An 18,315-nucleotide genomic window follows, 5' to 3' on the forward strand; every position below is an offset into this window, starting at 1 on the left:
AGAGATAAATAGAAACTAAGAATATTTTAATTTGCAACAAAAAAAAAATTGATTGTTAAAATTCAAAGATAATACACACATATTTACACACATAAAATTAAAGTACAATTTTGACCTACCGGACCCCATCCTATATGAAGTGTCAATTTAAAAAAGAAATCAATTTTTACCGGTACATTGAATGCTTGCTAGTTTTTTTTTATTGTTCAGCTATTAAAATTCGTTCCATTTACTTCTACACACGCAACAACTATTGTATGCTTATTAGTTGTTTCAATGTCATGAAAAAAGGAAAAATTTTATTTAGATTGTCATCAAAACAAAAAAATCTGAACGCCTAAATTAAAATAAGTTCAAAGTTTCGAGAATACTTTCACACATGTTACTTACACACAATAAAAAATTTTGGCAAGATGCATAAAAAATAAATTTAACTTGTACATATCTTTACTTTTATTAGTGACATTAATAAACGATGGCAAACGAAATTTACCGGAATGAAACTTTTCATTATTTAATGCTATTTTTGAACAAATAAATTTGGATTAACATTTTATCACCTTCACAACAACTTTAAAGCATACTTGATATGATGAAATGCGACAGACGGACAAAATCTACGTTTCCATACAATATGAGGTGTAAAATGTAAGCAATTAAACTAGAATTTTGTCAAAATGCCGCTATTACATTACTTCGTTCAGTAGGTACAAATATACCTGAAAAATTTTTGGTAAATCAAAATTACCTGTCATCATTTTTATTATTTTCAATGTCTTTCCAATAAATTTCATGTTGTATCTTTTAAAGCTTGATTTTTTAGAGGAAAACATACTTCATTTAAATTAAAAAAAAAAAAAACTAGAAAAATGTGTAAATTTCCAAAATAATAACCGTTGTATTTTTACGACTTTTAAATCAATAACCCTTGGATTTATTATTGGTAATCACAATATGGCGCACTTAACAGAAAACACCACTAATATCCTGCTCTGCTAAATTTTGGAGAGACATTATTTTTTTAATCTGGAAGATTTTAATCTTGAAATATTTTTTCGCTATTTACGAAAAAATTAGTATCTACAATACTTATCAGTTATCACAAACCGACATGCCATAATCTATTTTCCATATCATCGAAATAATTTATAATTATAGAAGACAAAAATTATTACAATTTTTTAAACAACATATCCACTAAAAGAAAAAGATAATTTTATTTTTTTATCTCAATGACGTCACACTACATGTTGCTTCTAAATATTTACTTCAAATTATCTACATTGATACCAAAACGAAGATTGAAGATTATTGTTGAAAGTTAAAATATTTAAAGCTATCGGAACTGACAGTTTTGTTTGGAAAATAATTTAAGTGTATCACAGAATCGTACAACTTTAGTTTTTAACTTTTTTTCTATTTTTAATCAATGTGACATCGAGGAGGGCGCCCTTGGTGACTCACCCCATATATCTACTGAAAATACATTGGACCGTCAATACCAGATTTTAGAAATAATTTAGACACCCACACAGAACTAAGAAACTTTAGATTTAGATCATGCAATCTTTATCTTTGGTATAAATTGTGACATACATTCATCGCTACTTTTTCTAAGCTAGAACATATCAGCAATCATTCCCAAAAACGGTTTTGTAAACAGTTATGTCGGCCGAATTCGCTAAATTTTAATTTTAAAAAGACATCTTACCTTATAAATTCTTCCTTTGGTAACGAACAGCTCTATCAGCGTCGGCGTATGTTCTATAGCGGCATCTATATAATTCACAGCCTTTTCCGTCTGGTTCAAGTAGTCGTGATGCTGCGCCAAATAATAGTAAACCCACAGCAAAGCGGACGCCGGTTCTTTCGGTCCATTATTGACTTCAGCTTCACTATATTTGCCCACTTTCTTTAAAGCATCCGCGTATTGTAACATCAAATTTTCGATAGTTTCCACTTTACTCTTATCCGTATATAACGAGCGTAAATCGACAAAAAGCGGAGGTACGCCTTTCGACAGCGCCTTCCTCATATATTTATCGACGAGAACTTTAAATTGTTCACCGACCGCGTAATTTAACGGCAGTCTTCGAGGCGGCATAGCTCGCGCGAATTTTTCCGAACACTCTAGGTAAAAATTAACAATGTCCTCGGGTTTAGCTAGATTTTTAGCATCGATTAATTTATTATAATAGATCGTATTTTCCGGATTTCTTTGGATCAATTCTTCGTAATGTTTAGCGGCTTTATCGAAATTTTTCAACTTTAGATTTAGTTCACCTAAATTTTCTTTAAGGGTTAGTTTGTCAACGATTTGATCTTGCGACGATTCCAAATGTTTCAAGGCCTCTTTTAAGTCGCCGGACTCTTGAATCACCAGGTTTTGATAAAGTAACAGTTCGCTGTGCTCGTAGTCGTAGTTGTTCCCTTTCTGCAAACACGAAGACATTTTATCTATGGATGATTTACCAAATGTCAGGAAATGGTACCTGCTGTTGGTCCAAGAATGTTTCCAATATATTCAATGCGTTCTTGTAATCTTCTAACAGATGAAATGACATAGCATAACCTATCCAGGAAGCCCTTTGCGTCGGTCTAAGCATAAGGAGTTGGTAACGTGTGTCCTAAACAAACACCATATAAGTCAGAAAGTACTAAAAATCTCAAATCTCAACAAGTATACTGGGATGCTTTACAGATGATTTCTTGAGTATTTTGTTTCTTTTGTGCAGGTTTATGCAAGGTCTGCTCGCAATTTTAAACCTAAAATTTTAAAAAATAATATTGTGACGCAAAAAATCAATCTGTCTGAGCTCAATTTAAACGCTACCTAGAATTATTAAATACTGTACTGTGTCATACCTACAATATGCTTGTCTCATGTACGTCTCTTAAAACTCATGTTAAGAGTCCACGCAAAACTGAGACTCAGTTATAAAGAAAGGTAGCTTCCGTAATTAATAACTCATAATAATAACCACTAATTTTTAGTTCACGACTGGTCCCTATAGAAATGTTAAACGCAAATAACATTAACTCTATAATTACAGAATTATAAACTTTCAATCCTGCCATTTTAGGATTTTCAAAAATTAGACTTCTTCTGAGGAATGTTACAACAATTTGAGGAAATTGACACGATTTCCGATGCATTTAAAATCGATAGTTAATATCTGACCAACCATAATTAAGTTTCTTGCTTATCGAAATACGTACAAAAATATATTGTTTCAAAACATGTTTAGCAACTTTTTTTTAGAAAAAAAGTCATTTATATAGCAAGAGTTTATAAAATATGTTTGTTGATGTTTATAAACGCGAAAGCATTAATAAACATTCTTATCACAATTCATTAAATGACTAATTAAATCAATTAATTAATTCGCTGGTAAAAAGAAAACTTTTTGACTGACAAATATTACAAAATCGGTGCAATACAATAATATAATATTTAAATCGGTATCTCCATTATCATAAAAGAGTGAAGACATATTCCAGTTTGAAGAATAACAAAAAAACACTTTAAATTAATTCTTTCCTTTATTCTTTAATCATTCCCTTTTTAAATAGCAGCTTATATGTACTTTCACGTATAATAGCAGTACGACAAAGACGATTGGAATTATTTTTTAACGCAGAAAATTTCAATGTTCAAATAACGCCCCCGTTTCTAAAAAACATAAGATTTACGTAATTAACGAAATAACACCTTTTAGACACTTTTACGTATTTAATATTATTAACTTCGATCAATATTGTCTTAAGATTTCACAAAAATTTATAGGGAATCATAATCACAAAAAATCTTTTATACTAGAAATTAATATGCTTGTAATTATTGACAATTAATTAGTTTTAATTACTATTTAAAACAAAAAAACAAAAATGTAACCGCTCAAGCCATATTGACAAAAAAGGCAAAGACATCATAGAAAAAAGTTTGATAACGCAGAGACGTCATTAGTTACTGAAACTATTAAACTGCCCTATTTATAAACAATTATTTGTAATATGCTTTCTAAACATTTCAAATTATATTTAAAGTGAGAGATAAGAGTTTAACTGATTTTGTCTGAAAAACAATTCATACAAAATTATCTAAGATAACGATTTTTTTAAGTCAATCCTTCAACAGACATTCCATGACAACAGTGAAGTATAATTTAGTGGACCAATTTTTTAATATTTAGGTTACAACGGTTGTTTTAAAATTTATTTCTTAACGCATTTCACACATGAATTTAGTAGAATAAATTTAAATTTGTATTTACTTTTAATTTTTTTTTTTTTACTTTTTATAAGAACTAATAAATAATGCATGTTGAATAAAGATGTAAATTAGTAAATGTAGAATTAATCAATGAAATAACCACCATATGTCAACTTTAAACGTTGTTAAAGGAGCATAATTTTATACTGTCATATGCAGTGTGATGCACCCTTACAGCATGTTATACATGGGGAAGGGAGCATAATTCTCCTCTCCTTGGTTAACATTCATCTACAACCTATGATTGTCTGTTATACTTTTGTTTGTATCAGTATATGTTGTACATAAAAATTTTTAGTAAATAAATCATTTAACTGAAACTTACATGTCAACAACATTGGATATGTTAAAAATATATTACTCCACATAGCACAAATAAAATTGTGAGCAGCATGCTCAAGAGCGTCACTGCTGTAAGAGTAGAAGTTACAGTTTATATATTTTGGAATACATAATTAAATTTTGCTTTAATCATCACATATGATATTTTCACGAATAGGATATACATACTGCCTGTTAAATAATATCAAGAACACCTTTATCATGGTCCAGATGTTTCTACTCCCAGTTCAAAATGATTTAATATGAAGTTGGTGCAATTTGTATTTTCCAAAAGATTTAAATAACTGAAATCTATTATTTGTTACAGAAAAATAAAATTAGTATATAGTTACTTGATTTTCTACTGTAATGTTTTACATAATTTCTGTACAAGTAAGCAATTCCTATTCTTCTCCTGTAAGTGTATGTAACTCATCAAAGACTAAACAAAAGTGAAGTAAAATATACCAAATATATTACAACCCCACATGTGGTACTAAAAATTTAAAGTATTCTTAATAGTCTCCTAAAATTTACACAGTACAGCTTAGTTTTTAAAATTTATTGCTTGGTTTAAAACTTTAATAGTTCAGTTAAGAGAAATAAATAATAAATTTTCAGAAGCCAAAGAATAATTTCACACTAAAAAATGTTAGTTCTTTTTGTTTTGTAATCTGCACTACACGAATCTGCTTCTAGCTTAAGTTGTGTTACTCTTAATGCACTAATTTAATCCCAGTCAAGATAATTTACATGTTAAATATAACACAAGTGTAGCCAGTTCTCAAGGTTACAACAACAAAGCGCCATCACCACCATCATACTCACTCTGTATCCTTCCAAATCTCGCATTTGAATTTGTAACAGAGATAAATCCCTAAGGATCTGCATATTATCCTTCTCCCATTTGAGCGCATTTCGATAGCACTTGATGGCTTCATCATATTTTTTATCCGATCTTTGTAATAGTCCATAAACATGCCAACAAACGTGTGAACGCAAATCGTTTCGTAAACCCCTACGCACATATTCATACGCTTCTTCTTTACGCCCTAGACAGTTTAACGTCAATCCTTTCATGGCCAAAGTCTCTGTAAAACAAAAGTTAACGGATCCAAGCGCGGCACTTTGTTTAAACTAACCTCCATGTTCTGTATATTTGGGATTTGACAAGATCTGCTTTGCAAATTTTAAGCCATTCTTGTATTGCTTCTGTTCGTAACATCTCTGCAATGAGAGCATAATTAACAACGGAGAATAAACTGCGAAGGATAATTGACTCGATTATGTGTGGAATAATAAAGAGTATAAATAGAATAAAAAATGTCAAATGGAAAGCCTACAGCGAGTTGCAATATGCATTTTTAAGGTTATATCACCTCAAAATTTGCTTTTAACGTCTTCTCACGGATTTTACACAACACAATAACCAAAATGAGTCAGTAAAATTTCGTTATGCATTATTTTTGTTGATATCTGCCCGCTTTGTTAGGCTATGTAATACTAACCAAAATTCTTTTAAATAAGGCATTTTCTTTCGGTGGTAGCGGATTGCTTGAGGGCATTTTTATTTGCACTAAAACGTCAACTTTTACAACCCGGTTAAATGAAATTTGTTAGAAATCAAAACCTCGTGGCCAGAAACCTCCTCAAATGTCGATCGTGGTCACGTGACTAATGTCGGCCCTTGCCATGTCGGTAACACAGAAATCTGTCACACCAAGAATGCTCATTTTCAAACAAAATAAATTTTATTGATACAATAAATACATTTGCAACAAGAATATAGTCTCATCTATTTCCAATTCTACACTGTTCAGTTTTTTCATTGTGAGATCAATTTTCTGAAGAATTTCTTTTTCTGGGGGAGTAATCATTTCTTCAATCTGAAAAAAAAAAGAAATAAAACTCTCATAATCATCAAATTTTGACTTACATCAGCCAGCTGTTCGTCTCCCGCTCCTTGAACCCTCATTCCCATTATAATAGTTTCAACCCTTTGTTTTTTATCAATGATTCTCTTGTGCACTAGTCTTTCATGATTCTTTCTAGTCATAATATTATATAAAGTCTTGTAACACAGTTCAAGGATCATTCGAATGACTTGATTTATATCTATGTGAAATAGGGTAAAACTTTTGTTAGGGCCTGTACTGGAAGACTTTTTAAGTTCTTGCACCTGCAAGAAGTTTTCTTCTAAAAGTTGGTATGACAGACGTTTGGCTTCTTTGGCGGGAATCATTGCCAGCTGCTGTATTTGATCTGATTCTATATATTGCTTAGATTTAACCAATCTAAATATCCTAGCTGCTTTTGAATCAAACTTTTCCAATACTATTTGTTCAACAGTTTCCCAAGCAAATTGTACAAAAGCTTCTTTTAAAAAAATCTGAAGTGAACCGCCACCAGCTTCCCCACCTTGCCTAATCAGCTGTGAATTATCCTGTTCTACAAATAAACAAATTAAATAAATAAGACATTCTACAAGATAATAATACCCAAAACGCTGACATATTGATCAAAAAATGCCAGCAAATGTTGATGAGTTGCTTGCTTCCTAACATTGTCTCTTATTTCGATAACTGGGACAGGATTTGAAACTTCAGCCCACGGTGTCGTCCTAATGTACATCTGCTGTAACAAGAGCCTAACAAATTCCCCAGCATTTTCGTCAAACTTTTTAGTGAAAGCGTTAACAATCAATTTGTCTCTCATATCTTGATGAAACCTATCAAAATTAACAGTCCAGTACACTCCCCTATCAGGTAAAGAATCAACTGGTGCTTTACCACTCTGCACCAACGTCATTTGTTTTAACTCAAACTGTGGAATTACAAACTGATCAGTTTCTGGAAGAATCAAGTTAGGTACAGGTTTGTCTTCCTCACTATATGGAAGTCTTATTAAATACTGAGCGTTCACCAAAGAAATAAATTTTTCTCTTAATGATAAAATAGTAACAGCTTTGTTATGGTCCTTTTTAAACCTTTCAATTACTTTTAAAATGAGTTCGGATGCTGTCCAATAACTCCGTTGCAACAACTCCTCTACAATCATTTCACACTCATTTCCAAATTTTTTCTTTATGAGATTTATGTAATTTGCATAACGTAGTGTCAAAAGGACTTGGTCATGTTGTAACGTATAGTTGGCAACATTAGCATTACGATTCGGTGTAAAGGTCACTAATCTGTACTTGATTAAAATGCATAACGCCTCTTTTACCTAAAAAAAAAAAAACATACAACATCGTTAAATATAAGAGACATATTTGTGCTTACTACCTTAGATAGTGGTAAATTGGTGTTTTTCTTAATGTATAAAAGAGGAACAGTTCCGTACTGAAATAAATATGTACCCACTTTTTCAACAACGGGGCCAAATCTTTCTTGTAAAATAAGAGAAATGACTTTACCATACTGTACAGACATTTTATGGCAATTTATTAAAAATAAATGCAATGTGCTTCTGACAGCAGCAAATGTTAGGTTAGGGATAGGAAGGGAAAGTAGTGTATCGTGTTTATCAATAACAATTTATGTACTTAGAGGAGCCAAATTACAACAGTAGAGTAATGCTGCGTGCATAAGATTCTTAAAAAATTTATTACTCCTATTTTTCATTACATACTCTCCTACCTAATGTTACTTTCATATCCACTTAACCCTTGTAATTGAGACTGAGGTCTGAGGTCCACGAGAAAAAAATGAAAAAAATATTTATAAAGTGGCGAAGTATAAAACAAAAACTTCTTAAAAAAGGCAGTATAATCCGATCCGTTCCAATTTAAGCCGAACAGGTTTAAGTTTCTACATGCAAGATAGTTATTTTTTTGCGGTGAAATACATATGAATGTTTGGCTAAAATTTTAAAAGTACTCGGGCATGGAATTTGACATGCCACTAGTACAGTGGCAGGAATTTGAGTAAAAATCACCTAAAAATCTTACACATACATGTATTTTGGGTTGCGTCTCGAATTCTAGCTCTTTATCAAAGTTATGAAATTACTTCACTGACCAAATGCACATCAATATTTTTCCAAAATGGGCAGAAATGTGATAAAATAAAAAAAAACAATATGACTTGACTATGAAATAAATAATATGTTTATTATTTAACTATACAATGTAATTTCAGTCATGAATTCAAAAAACATATAACGGGTGTTCAAATAAAAAATCACTCAGAGTAGGCGTTGGAATTTCGCTTGACACAACACCTACTCTGAGCGACTTTTGAATTGAACACCCGTTATTATTACAATTTTTCATTATTATCAAATATCATCAACTAAAATTATTTTCAGTATATAGAGTGTTGTATTTTTAAGCAACATACAACTTTTTTTATTGAAGTATCTTTTGAAATTCTGATGCGACTTTGTACCAAAGTAAGTAATTCTAATTTCCTTGGAATTTTAAGAATGCAAATGTTCACAAAAAAATACATTAGGCATATTTTTAACATCTGTTTGGAAACATTTTATAAATATATAAATCAAGGTATGGACTTTGTTGTCAGTTAAATTGAGTCTCTATAAAAAATATAATTTTAAGAATCATATCTCAGTTTTCTAAAAAGAGCAGTGCACCTATATTTTATTGCTGCACCTATTTTTCATCTTCTTTCTTTTTTTAATGTTTTCTCTTTCTAAAATTAATAGTTACTGCGATTTTCACTGTTTTAATAGGCACATCAAAGTACTGAAAGAAAAAAATATGCATAAAATGTTAAAGGTTGGTACAGCGTTTACGACTTTGATTTCATAAGCATTTTACAACGGATCCCACATAAAATTCAATAAATAAGTACATATAAGCAATGGGACGTTACACAAGCAGGCAGTTAGGATGACCGCCTGCTGTATTAAAATAACCTTTATTTGTTACTTTTACAATAGAAGAAGGTTTTCCCAGATAAATGGATTTACATACTATAGTTTACTCCGGTGAAATCGTCAAAATGGGTATACTATCCTCAAAGATATTTGGCGTTTATGACTTCACACCAATTTGACTCCCATTATAATTCAATAGGCCGTCACAACCGGATGTCTTAAACCCGCTCACCGATACCTACCTGAAAAGACCTTTTCTGGTAAAAGCACAGGGCAGGACTGAGTTTTGCATTTACCGACAACTGCGCCTTTCGAGTTTTTTATTTTAAGTAAAAACAAAGTAACTTTGTACTCAATCATTTTTTATTACAGCACAACTATTTACTTATTAACTACTACTGCTTATTTATTGATCGAAATAGTCACTGTCATCATCACTCGACTCTTCTAAATTAATAATTAACGGTGTTATCAACCGTGCCCTGTACTGGTCTTCTTCTTTTGTGGAATGTGGTACACAATTGGCCCACATTTCGGCAGTTATTTTGGAAGCTTCTTCCCTAATTATGTCAATTGTTGCACTACTAAATTTTGGTGCCGTATTATTCCTTCTTATAATGGAAGTCAAATTGGTGTGAAGTCATAAACGCCAAATATCTTTGAGGATAGTATAGGGTCAAGTGGTCACCCAAGTACAGCAAAAGGGTCGAGTTGTATTCTAGTACCCTCAGGTAGCCATAAAGAGATTAAGAGCTTAACGCTAGCATTGCCATAAATACTAATTTGTTATCATTATGGAGTAGGACAAATATCAAACAACAGTTGTAAATCTGCGTAGAAGCACAAAATCGGTCGGGCCTAGTCCGCTTTCAAATTTAAGGGGTGGGCGCACCCTCAGACGCGCCCGTCATCGTTTCTCTGTCATAGCGAGCTTTTTTTTTTTATACCTGTACCAGTTTACAGTTTAGATTAGTACCTAATGGATTCATTCGCATTCGTGCTAGCGTGTTGATCAGTTCATTACGTTTATGTTTCTTTGTGTTATTGTTTGCGATTAAAAAAAATAATTTTAAAAAAGCACCCCTTTCTGAATTGGGCATATTACGCTACTGACTGACAGTCCGTTGTCAGATTCTGATGACTCACCATGTTGAACTTAAAATAATCTATCTCTACATGAAAATTGATCTAAATATTGTTGCCGGAGAGCGTGACCGAGGCCTGATTTCACAATTAATTAAGTTACTTTAGGACCTTATTTAAGTTTTAGGATAATTAATAAAGTAGTTTAGCGTAGAATAGGTTCGCGTGCTGCGGCGGCTGTTTCCAGTCTGGCCGCCCCGCCGACGGTGGTTATATTTAATACCTCGGTCGGGGCCCCGCCTACTGGTGCAGAATTGCGCGCGTGTGCCGTCAGCTCGCGAAAAAAATAGGTTAATTAGGGTAAGGTAATTAGTAGATAATATATTTAGTGCCAAGAATTAGTTTAGTGTTAATAGGCGATAAGCAAATAACAATTATGCTCCGTTTTCTGTGACAGCTGGCGACAGCCAATCCGCTGCCCAGACGGTGTCCAGAAAACGGTAAAAAAGTATAAAAGGCTGCTAGAAATCCCGCTCAGCATCACTTGTCAGCTAGCGGTGAGAGTGTACGCTTCGGAGTCACAATAAACCGCTCTGCATTCTCTAACCGAGGGTTTTATTACCCCAAATAAATCCCTACACAAGCACACAAATAAAGCACGCAACCAGTTCTTCTCAGAACTTTCGAATCGGAGCATACCCGGCTTCCTGGTTCGGGCCGGTGTCTCGACAGGTGAGGACAGGTCGTCCCCGTCAACCCGCGACGTCGCGACGCCCCATCCCCTAACACATTGGCGCCCAACGTGGGGCCAGTTTGACAAAGCTGTCAAAAGGGCCTTTTTTATTAAAAAAAAAATAAATTGATGAAGACCAGGCTTCAAGATAAAATGAAAAAGTTGGGGCCTGCCACACAGTCTCCGGCCGTCGAGTCTGACGACACCATCCCGCCGACCTCCCCCGAGGTCCTCGTGACAGCTCCGGCCGGCATGGCGGCATCCCCCAGCTCTTCGCCGGCAACGGCATTCCCCAGCGACCTAGTGCAGCCGCCGCAGGCGGGGACATCCCCGTTTACAACGGGAAGCCCCTGGTCCTTTCCACCTACTGGTCGGTTTGATCCACCTACCGTGGTCCACGGTTCGTTGGGGGTCGGAATTGCGGCAGAATTGCCGTCGGCGGCCCCGCAGCCTGCCGCCGACGCCATTGTCGACTTCGGCGCGAAGTTAGACAAACTGGTCGACACAATGATGGTTTGTTTCGCCCAGCAGAACGCAGCCGCAGCCGCCGCTACCGCCTCTGCCACTGCTTCGGCGGCCGCTGCCTCCACCGCCATCCGCTCCGTCCCGGTTCCCACACTTCGAACGGAGGAGTACCTCCGTACGTTCGGAGGCGAGCCCGAGGAAGAGCCAGAGGACTTCATCGCGGAGGTGGAGGCGTACTTCACCGAGGTTGGCGCCCTAAATCACCGCCACCAGGTGTTGGTGGCCCATCGCCAGTTGCGAGGAGTCGCGGCTCGGCAAAACAAATACTACACCGCCAGCGACGCCCGAGTAGCAGACCTCTGGCGCCGCCTCCGAGCCAGCTTCGGCACAGAGGCAAAATTCGCAGAGCTCCTCGCCAAATTCACCGCGAGCTCCTACAACAGGCGCGATCCCCTGGAAGTCTACATAGACAAACAACAGCGGCTGTACCGGCGCCTCTTTCCCAATAGCTCGGATGAACGGGTGGTTGACGAACTCATAAAGCAAATGCCGGCCTCGATCCGGGCCACTCTCGCTGTAGGCAAATACGGCAGCCTCGACGAGTTCGGCCGAACTGCACAACGAGTGCTGAGTCTGTCCGCCGACGGAGAGAGGAAAAAATCGACGGAAAACTGGCGTCGGGCTGTGGAGACGTCTCCACCGCAGCCCGATGCTTCGGCCTAAACCATTCCGGAAGCCCCCTTCCCCAGGTCGCCGCTCTGTTGAATGGCGCGCCGATGAAGGTCGCTCTTGACACAAGGGCGTCAGCGAACTTCATCAGCGGACGCGTTGCCACTCCACGAGGAGGCCGACCTGTCGTGGTGCAGCTGGCCAGCCAGGGGATGACCACCACGTCCGAGGGGACCGTCCTCTGCAACGTCGTCATCGACTGTCAGGAGTACAACGAAGAATTCCTGGTGGTTGAGGACCTCGCCGACGACGTCATCCTCGGCGACCCATGGTTGCGACGAGCGCGGGCCACGCTCGACTACGGGCTCCGCTGCGTGCACCACGGATCCGACCGGCGAGCCACCACCTTCTGGGCCGACCAACGGCCCCCGCCACCTGGGGCACCCCTTCCCCACGTCCAGCACAGCTTCCCCGACCAACTTGCGAGTGCGTTCGAAGACGCGCTCCGAACTTTTCGTGCCGTGACGGACCCCAGTAACTGCGACGGTGTTCTCCGCAATCGACCTCAAGTCCGGGTACTGGCAAATCCCGATGGACGAGGGATCGAAACACCTGACCACCTTCGCGACGCCCGACGGCGCCACCTACCAGTACCGGGTGATGCCGTTCGGCCTGCAGAATGCGCCCGCTACCTTTCAGAAACTAATGACAAGAGTGCTCGCGGGGTACTTGGGAAAGTTCACTCACGTGTACCTAGACGACATCATCGTCTATTCCCGTGACTACATCGAGCACCTGGGGCACCTCCGCCGAGTGTTCGAGCGCCTCCAAGAGTACGGCCTTCGGTGTGCGGTGGAGAAGTACCGATTCGGCGTCGCCGAACTGCCGTACCTCGGGCATGTCGTGGGGCGCGAACACAACCGCCCCCAAGAACAGCACTTACGCCAAATCGCGGCCGCGTCGGCGCCCACAACACGAAAGCAACTTCAGAGCTTCCTGGGTCTGGCAAACTGGGTGCGCGAATACGTACCGCGATTCGCGGAGTTGTCGGCCCCCATAACCGACTTGCTCAACAGTAAGAACCGCTTCCGGTGGACGGACGAGGCTCAACGAGCTTTCGACGACCTCAAACGCGAAATGGGCAAACCTCTCCACCTGCACCGGCCAGATTTCGCTAAGAGGTTCGTACTGCAAACAGACGCCAGCGGTGTCGGTATCGCCGCAGTTTTATACCAGGAAGACGGGGAGAGGCGTCTAGTGGTGTCATACGCTAGCGCTAAACTCAACCAAACCCAGCGCCGGTACCACGTGAACGAGCAGGAATGCCTGGCCATCGTCTGGGCGGTCCGGAAATACCGAGCTTACCTCGAGGACCGAGAGTTCACGCTGCGTACCGACAACAAGGCATTGCTTTGGCTAAACTCCGCCAAAGACATCAACGCCAAGCTGACGCGCTGGGCCCTCCTCCTGCAGGAATTCAAGTTCCGGGTGGAGCATTGTCCCGGAAAAGATAATCAGCTTCCGGACCTCCTGTCCAGGGATCCTGCGGGAGACGAGCTGACGGACGAGGTCGAGAGCATCGAGCGGATGCTTCTGCCGAGCCTGGGGGCGGCGGAAGACCGGCACGACGACCAGGCGTCCGCCACGATCACCACCCTGGCCGCCATCGAGGTGGTTACGTTCGCGGACGAAATCAGGGCGGCCCAACTGGCGGATCCGGAATTTCCGGGAATGATCCGGCGACTGGAGGCCATCGCCGAGGAAGGACCCCAGGCACCCGGCGACGCCGCCTTCGCTCGAAATTATTACACCGAGGACGGCTTCCTGTGGCGTCGGGGCGACCCGCGTCGGCTGTGGGTTCCGACAGCAGCCCGTCCGAGGGTGCTCCACGAATTCCACGACTCCCCGGAGGCGGGGCACCCAGGACGAGATGAGACCATCCGGGCTGTTGAAAGACATTACACCTGGTCCGCGCTAAGCGCTGACGTGCAGAAATACGTCCGGGGCTGTCTCGTCTGCGCCACTACCAAACGAGGTGGTGCACGACAACCTCGCGCCCCCCTGCGGGCTTACATCCCAAAAAAACCATGGCAGACCATCGCCGTCGACTACATGGGCCCGTACCACGAGACGCCTGCGGGGAACCGATACCTGCTGGTGGTCACAGACATTTTTTCGAACTCCTCCGAGTAGTCGAATTCGCCGCAAAATCAATTGAATGGAAACAATTGACTGGCGCGGTGTTCCTCGACGTTGCGAAGGCTTTCGACACCGTCTGGCATGATGGACTTGTTTACAAGCTTCACCAAGCAGGCGTGCCGTTGGCGATGGTGCAGCTCATCCAATCTTTCCTGGATTCCCGCACGTTTAAAGCACGCATTGGGCACGCTTTATCTGCGGAGCATCCAATTAGCGCCGGAGTCCCCCAGGGCTCGGCGCTCTCCCCGCTCCTGTACGCGGTTTTCACCGCGGACATACCCAAACCCCCCCGAACTAGCCTTGCAATCTACGCAGACGACACGGCTATCCTTACGCGCTCCAAAATGCCGCACCTCGTAACCTCCTACTTACAGGAGGCCGTGGACGCGCTGGAGGAGTGGTGCAAACGATGGCTGATTACAGTCAATCCAGAAAAGAGCACTGCGCTTCTTATCTCGAAAAGACGTACTGGGCCTGAAGGAAACGTCACGATGTTTAACCGGGTCATCCCTTGGCGGAGCCAAGCAAAATACCTAGGTGTCATCGTCGACAAACGGCTGTCCTTTATCCCTCATATTGACTACATCGTGGCCAATACGAACAAGATAAAGGGTTCGTTGTCTGCGCTGATCGGAAGGCGCAGTAAGGTGTCGATCAGGAACAAGTTGTTGCTGTATCGCGCCATCATCCGCCCCACCATGACCTATGCTTCAGTGGCCTGGAGCTATGAACCCTCCAAAACCCAGTTCCACCGTCTGGAAGTCATCCAGACGAAAATTCTCCGACAGGTTTTCAAAGCCCCATGGTTCGTCAGAAACGCCCAACTGCTCCGAGAGGCCAACCTCCCGCCGCTGAAGGAGTTCCCGCACGAAGTCGCCCTCCGAGCCTTCAGGAAAGCTGAAGAGCACCCCAACCCCCTGGTGCGAGAAGCCGTCGACTACGAGTTCGACGAGGAAGCCCCCCCCAGTCGCAAGCGGCCCCGTAGGGCGCTGCTTGAAGACCGAATCGGCAAGTAACACCACCTGCCGTCTCCACCGACCGGCCTTTCCCGGCCTTCCCAACTTCCCGACCGCATCGCCTCCAAGGTGTTGCACATCTAACGCCAGCGCATAGCGCATTTTTTCTGTTTCAGATCTCTCCACCGGCCGCAGGACCGCGAGGAAGAGCCGACGATGGGGGCCAACTCCTAGGCAATCAATAGCTCAACCGAGCTCGGTAGCGCAGCCCCCGCTGTGTCTACCGGGATGCGCGTTGTGGGTGTAAGGGACAATGTCCTGGTACCCGAGCAGAAGAAGGAGGGGTTTTAGGGCGGTAACCATTCCCCCAGTACCACCGTAGGCCGCAGAAGAGGCCAAGAACCATTACGGTGGTCTGCGTAGACATTTCCCCTCCACCAAAAAAAAAAAAAAGCTCAGCATCACTTGTCAGCTAGCGGTGAGAGTGTACGCTTCGGAGTCACAATAAACCGCTCTGCATTCTCTAACCGAGGGTTTTATTACCCCAAATAAATCCCTACACAAGCACACAAATAAAGCACGCAACCAGTTCTTCTCAGAACTTTCGAATCGGAGCATACACGGCTTCCTGGTTCGGGCCGGTGTCTCGACAGGTGAGGACAGGTCGTCCCCGTCAACCCGCGACGTCGCGACGCCCCATCCCCTAACAATATGTATCTACATACAAAATGGAAATAATTGGAAATATTATTTCCTTGTTTTGGGCGAAATAAAAATCACCTTTTACGTTTCACGGTTTATTCATAACGCACAAATATTACAATTGCCGGTCTCTCCGGTCGGCACGTCTCTACACTCTCGTTACTTCTCGACGACTGTCATACTGTCATGAATTCATGAAATGCATGAATCATAAAAATAGTTAAACTACCCTAAAACGGTTGGGAGTAGGGTGGACAAATTGGTTACGTTCAGGTAAACTGAACATTCCTCGATGTCGATGCCTTAAATTGATACGATATTACTTCTACAAAATTTAATTGTGTCTTAATTATTCGTTTATTTAACAATTGACAATTTTTTTGCAGCAAGTTCAGTAGCAATTAAGCCATAATCGCACTATGTTTTTGTCTGAACTTTATGAAGTAAAATTTTAAGGAATAATTCTTGACTGTATTAGTTAATCAATAAAAGCTTAATTATTTTTTTGTGTCTATGTACTTATTTGTTTTTTAAGTTAGTAATAAAATTGTTGAAAATAGTATTTAAAAGATTAGCCCCGTGACAAAGTTTGAGTCTGTTACTAAATTGATTAGTAAGTATACTCGTAATTTAAAACAACTGCTTTTGCAAAACCCATTCAGTGAAATGTGTACAAATACTTTATACTCTATTTACAAAATTCTAATGGTAAGCAAATATTGAAAGATATTTTAAAAAATCTAAATTAAAGGATCACGATTTGTGTTACTCAACGTTCTAAAAGAAAATGTAAAATTATCAGGTACTTAAAACACGTATGTATGAGTGTGTTAACCCACCTATAATATGTAAAATATGCCTACATGCGCTCATCCACGTGTTTTTTATTTTTTTATGCAATTCAGTTTTGTCTAGCAATTTTCACATTAATTTCTATTCAAATGATAATGGTTCATGGTTACCTACCCATTAACACTTGTTGATTTAGGAATACCCAATAATTATTTCAAATCAGAAAACATCTACCCACATTTTTATCTTATAAATAATTAACTTTAATAACGACCTGTCACTGCGTTAATATTTTACTTAAAAAATTGGTACGTCTTAAAATGCGGATTTACGTGAACTAAAATCCGTGGTAGAATATTATATGACAAAGTTTTCGTAAGTTCAAGTACAAATTTCGTAAGTATTAATTTTATTGTAAACACTTCTGAAAAATTCATAACGTATAGGTGCTGAGAAGGTGTAGTTTCCATAATTTATTCTCCTTTGCTCCCATATGCAATTTTTAAATTGTTTACAAATAGGTTTAATAAAAATTTATAAGTAGAAGGTGATGATGAAGTGCGATTCATTCAACACAGATGCGTCGTCGGCTTGTGGGCTTTTGTAAATCCATATTTATGAGGCAGGCCATTCATAATTCAATTAGGTAATTACAAATTATTCATATAATTTACGTCGCGTTAACTGTGACATTATGCAACAGTTTTGCTGCTGTAGACGTGTGTAATTAAAAACAAAATGTTTGTCTTCAAGTACCTACTTAGTACAACTACACGTAAAGAAATTTAGTAGAAACAAATCAATGTCCTATACATTGTTTGTATATCCACAATTTATCAAAAGTTTTATATTTAGCTCAAAGTAATACCGACTCGTGACATTATCTGACCACTGATATGAAACTATTCATAACCGCCACTAATAGTAATATTTAGTAGCATTATAGTTATCGTACGTCGTAGCTTTAAATCCTACATCTCTAAACATCTAGTTTTAAGATTTAAGATAAGTCCCTCTTTTCACTGGTCAGTTAACAAAAAAGTCAGTCAGATGTACGGTATATGATTAAATAAATCCATAGACTAAGCGTCCCTTTGAATAAATTTTATATTAGAAATGCAGTACAATACAGCCGGTCCATAAATAATGATTCCAGTACCTAGAGCTGCGCTGCAAAAGCAGTCAGACGGCTGTAGTCATATAACAAAAAACGCGCGCATGACAAATGATGCCGGTCGATTTTAACTCGAATGTCGTGAATAAAAACGCAAGGGAGTCGTAGA

The 18,315-nt window shown here is 39.7% G+C and overlaps 2 protein-coding genes across 2 annotated transcripts in view; both read right to left on the reverse strand.

Moving 5' to 3' along the window:
• The window catches only part of LOC135131585 (N-alpha-acetyltransferase 15, NatA auxiliary subunit), a 66,530-nt gene extending 60,239 nt beyond the window's left edge, over positions 1 to 6,291 (reverse strand). The window contains exons 1-6 of the mRNA XM_064059399.1: positions 6,225 to 6,291; positions 6,103 to 6,170; positions 5,737 to 5,821; positions 5,423 to 5,685; positions 2,493 to 2,627; positions 1,712 to 2,434 (exon numbers count right to left, since the gene is read on the reverse strand). Coding sequence (XP_063915469.1) covers positions 1,712 to 2,434; positions 2,493 to 2,627; positions 5,423 to 5,685; positions 5,737 to 5,821; positions 6,103 to 6,159 — 1,263 coding nt within the window. The 5' untranslated portion in view covers positions 6,160 to 6,170; positions 6,225 to 6,291. The remainder of the gene's footprint in view (positions 1 to 1,711; positions 2,435 to 2,492; positions 2,628 to 5,422; positions 5,686 to 5,736; positions 5,822 to 6,102; positions 6,171 to 6,224) is intronic.
• A 35-nt stretch (positions 6,292 to 6,326) lies between these two features.
• Positions 6,327 to 8,317, reverse strand: LOC135122829 (DNA-directed RNA polymerase III subunit RPC3-like). The gene is made up of 4 exons (XM_064047281.1): positions 7,879 to 8,317; positions 7,093 to 7,819; positions 6,531 to 7,042; positions 6,327 to 6,480 (listed from the first exon to the last, which is right to left on the reverse strand). The coding sequence occupies exons 1-4, from the start codon at positions 8,023 to 8,025 to the stop codon at positions 6,346 to 6,348; spliced, it is 1,521 nt and encodes a 506-aa protein (XP_063903351.1). The 5' UTR covers positions 8,026 to 8,317; the 3' UTR covers positions 6,327 to 6,345.
• Positions 8,318 to 18,315: the final 9,998 nt, after the last annotated feature.

The sequence above is a fragment of the Zophobas morio genome, unplaced genomic scaffold (assembly GCF_036711695.1).
Source record: "Zophobas morio isolate AGI-343-1 ecotype UQ-CSIRO unplaced genomic scaffold, CSIRO_AGI_Zmor_V1 ptg000002l, whole genome shotgun sequence".
NCBI classification, from domain to species: domain Eukaryota; kingdom Metazoa; phylum Arthropoda; class Insecta; order Coleoptera; family Tenebrionidae; genus Zophobas; species Zophobas morio.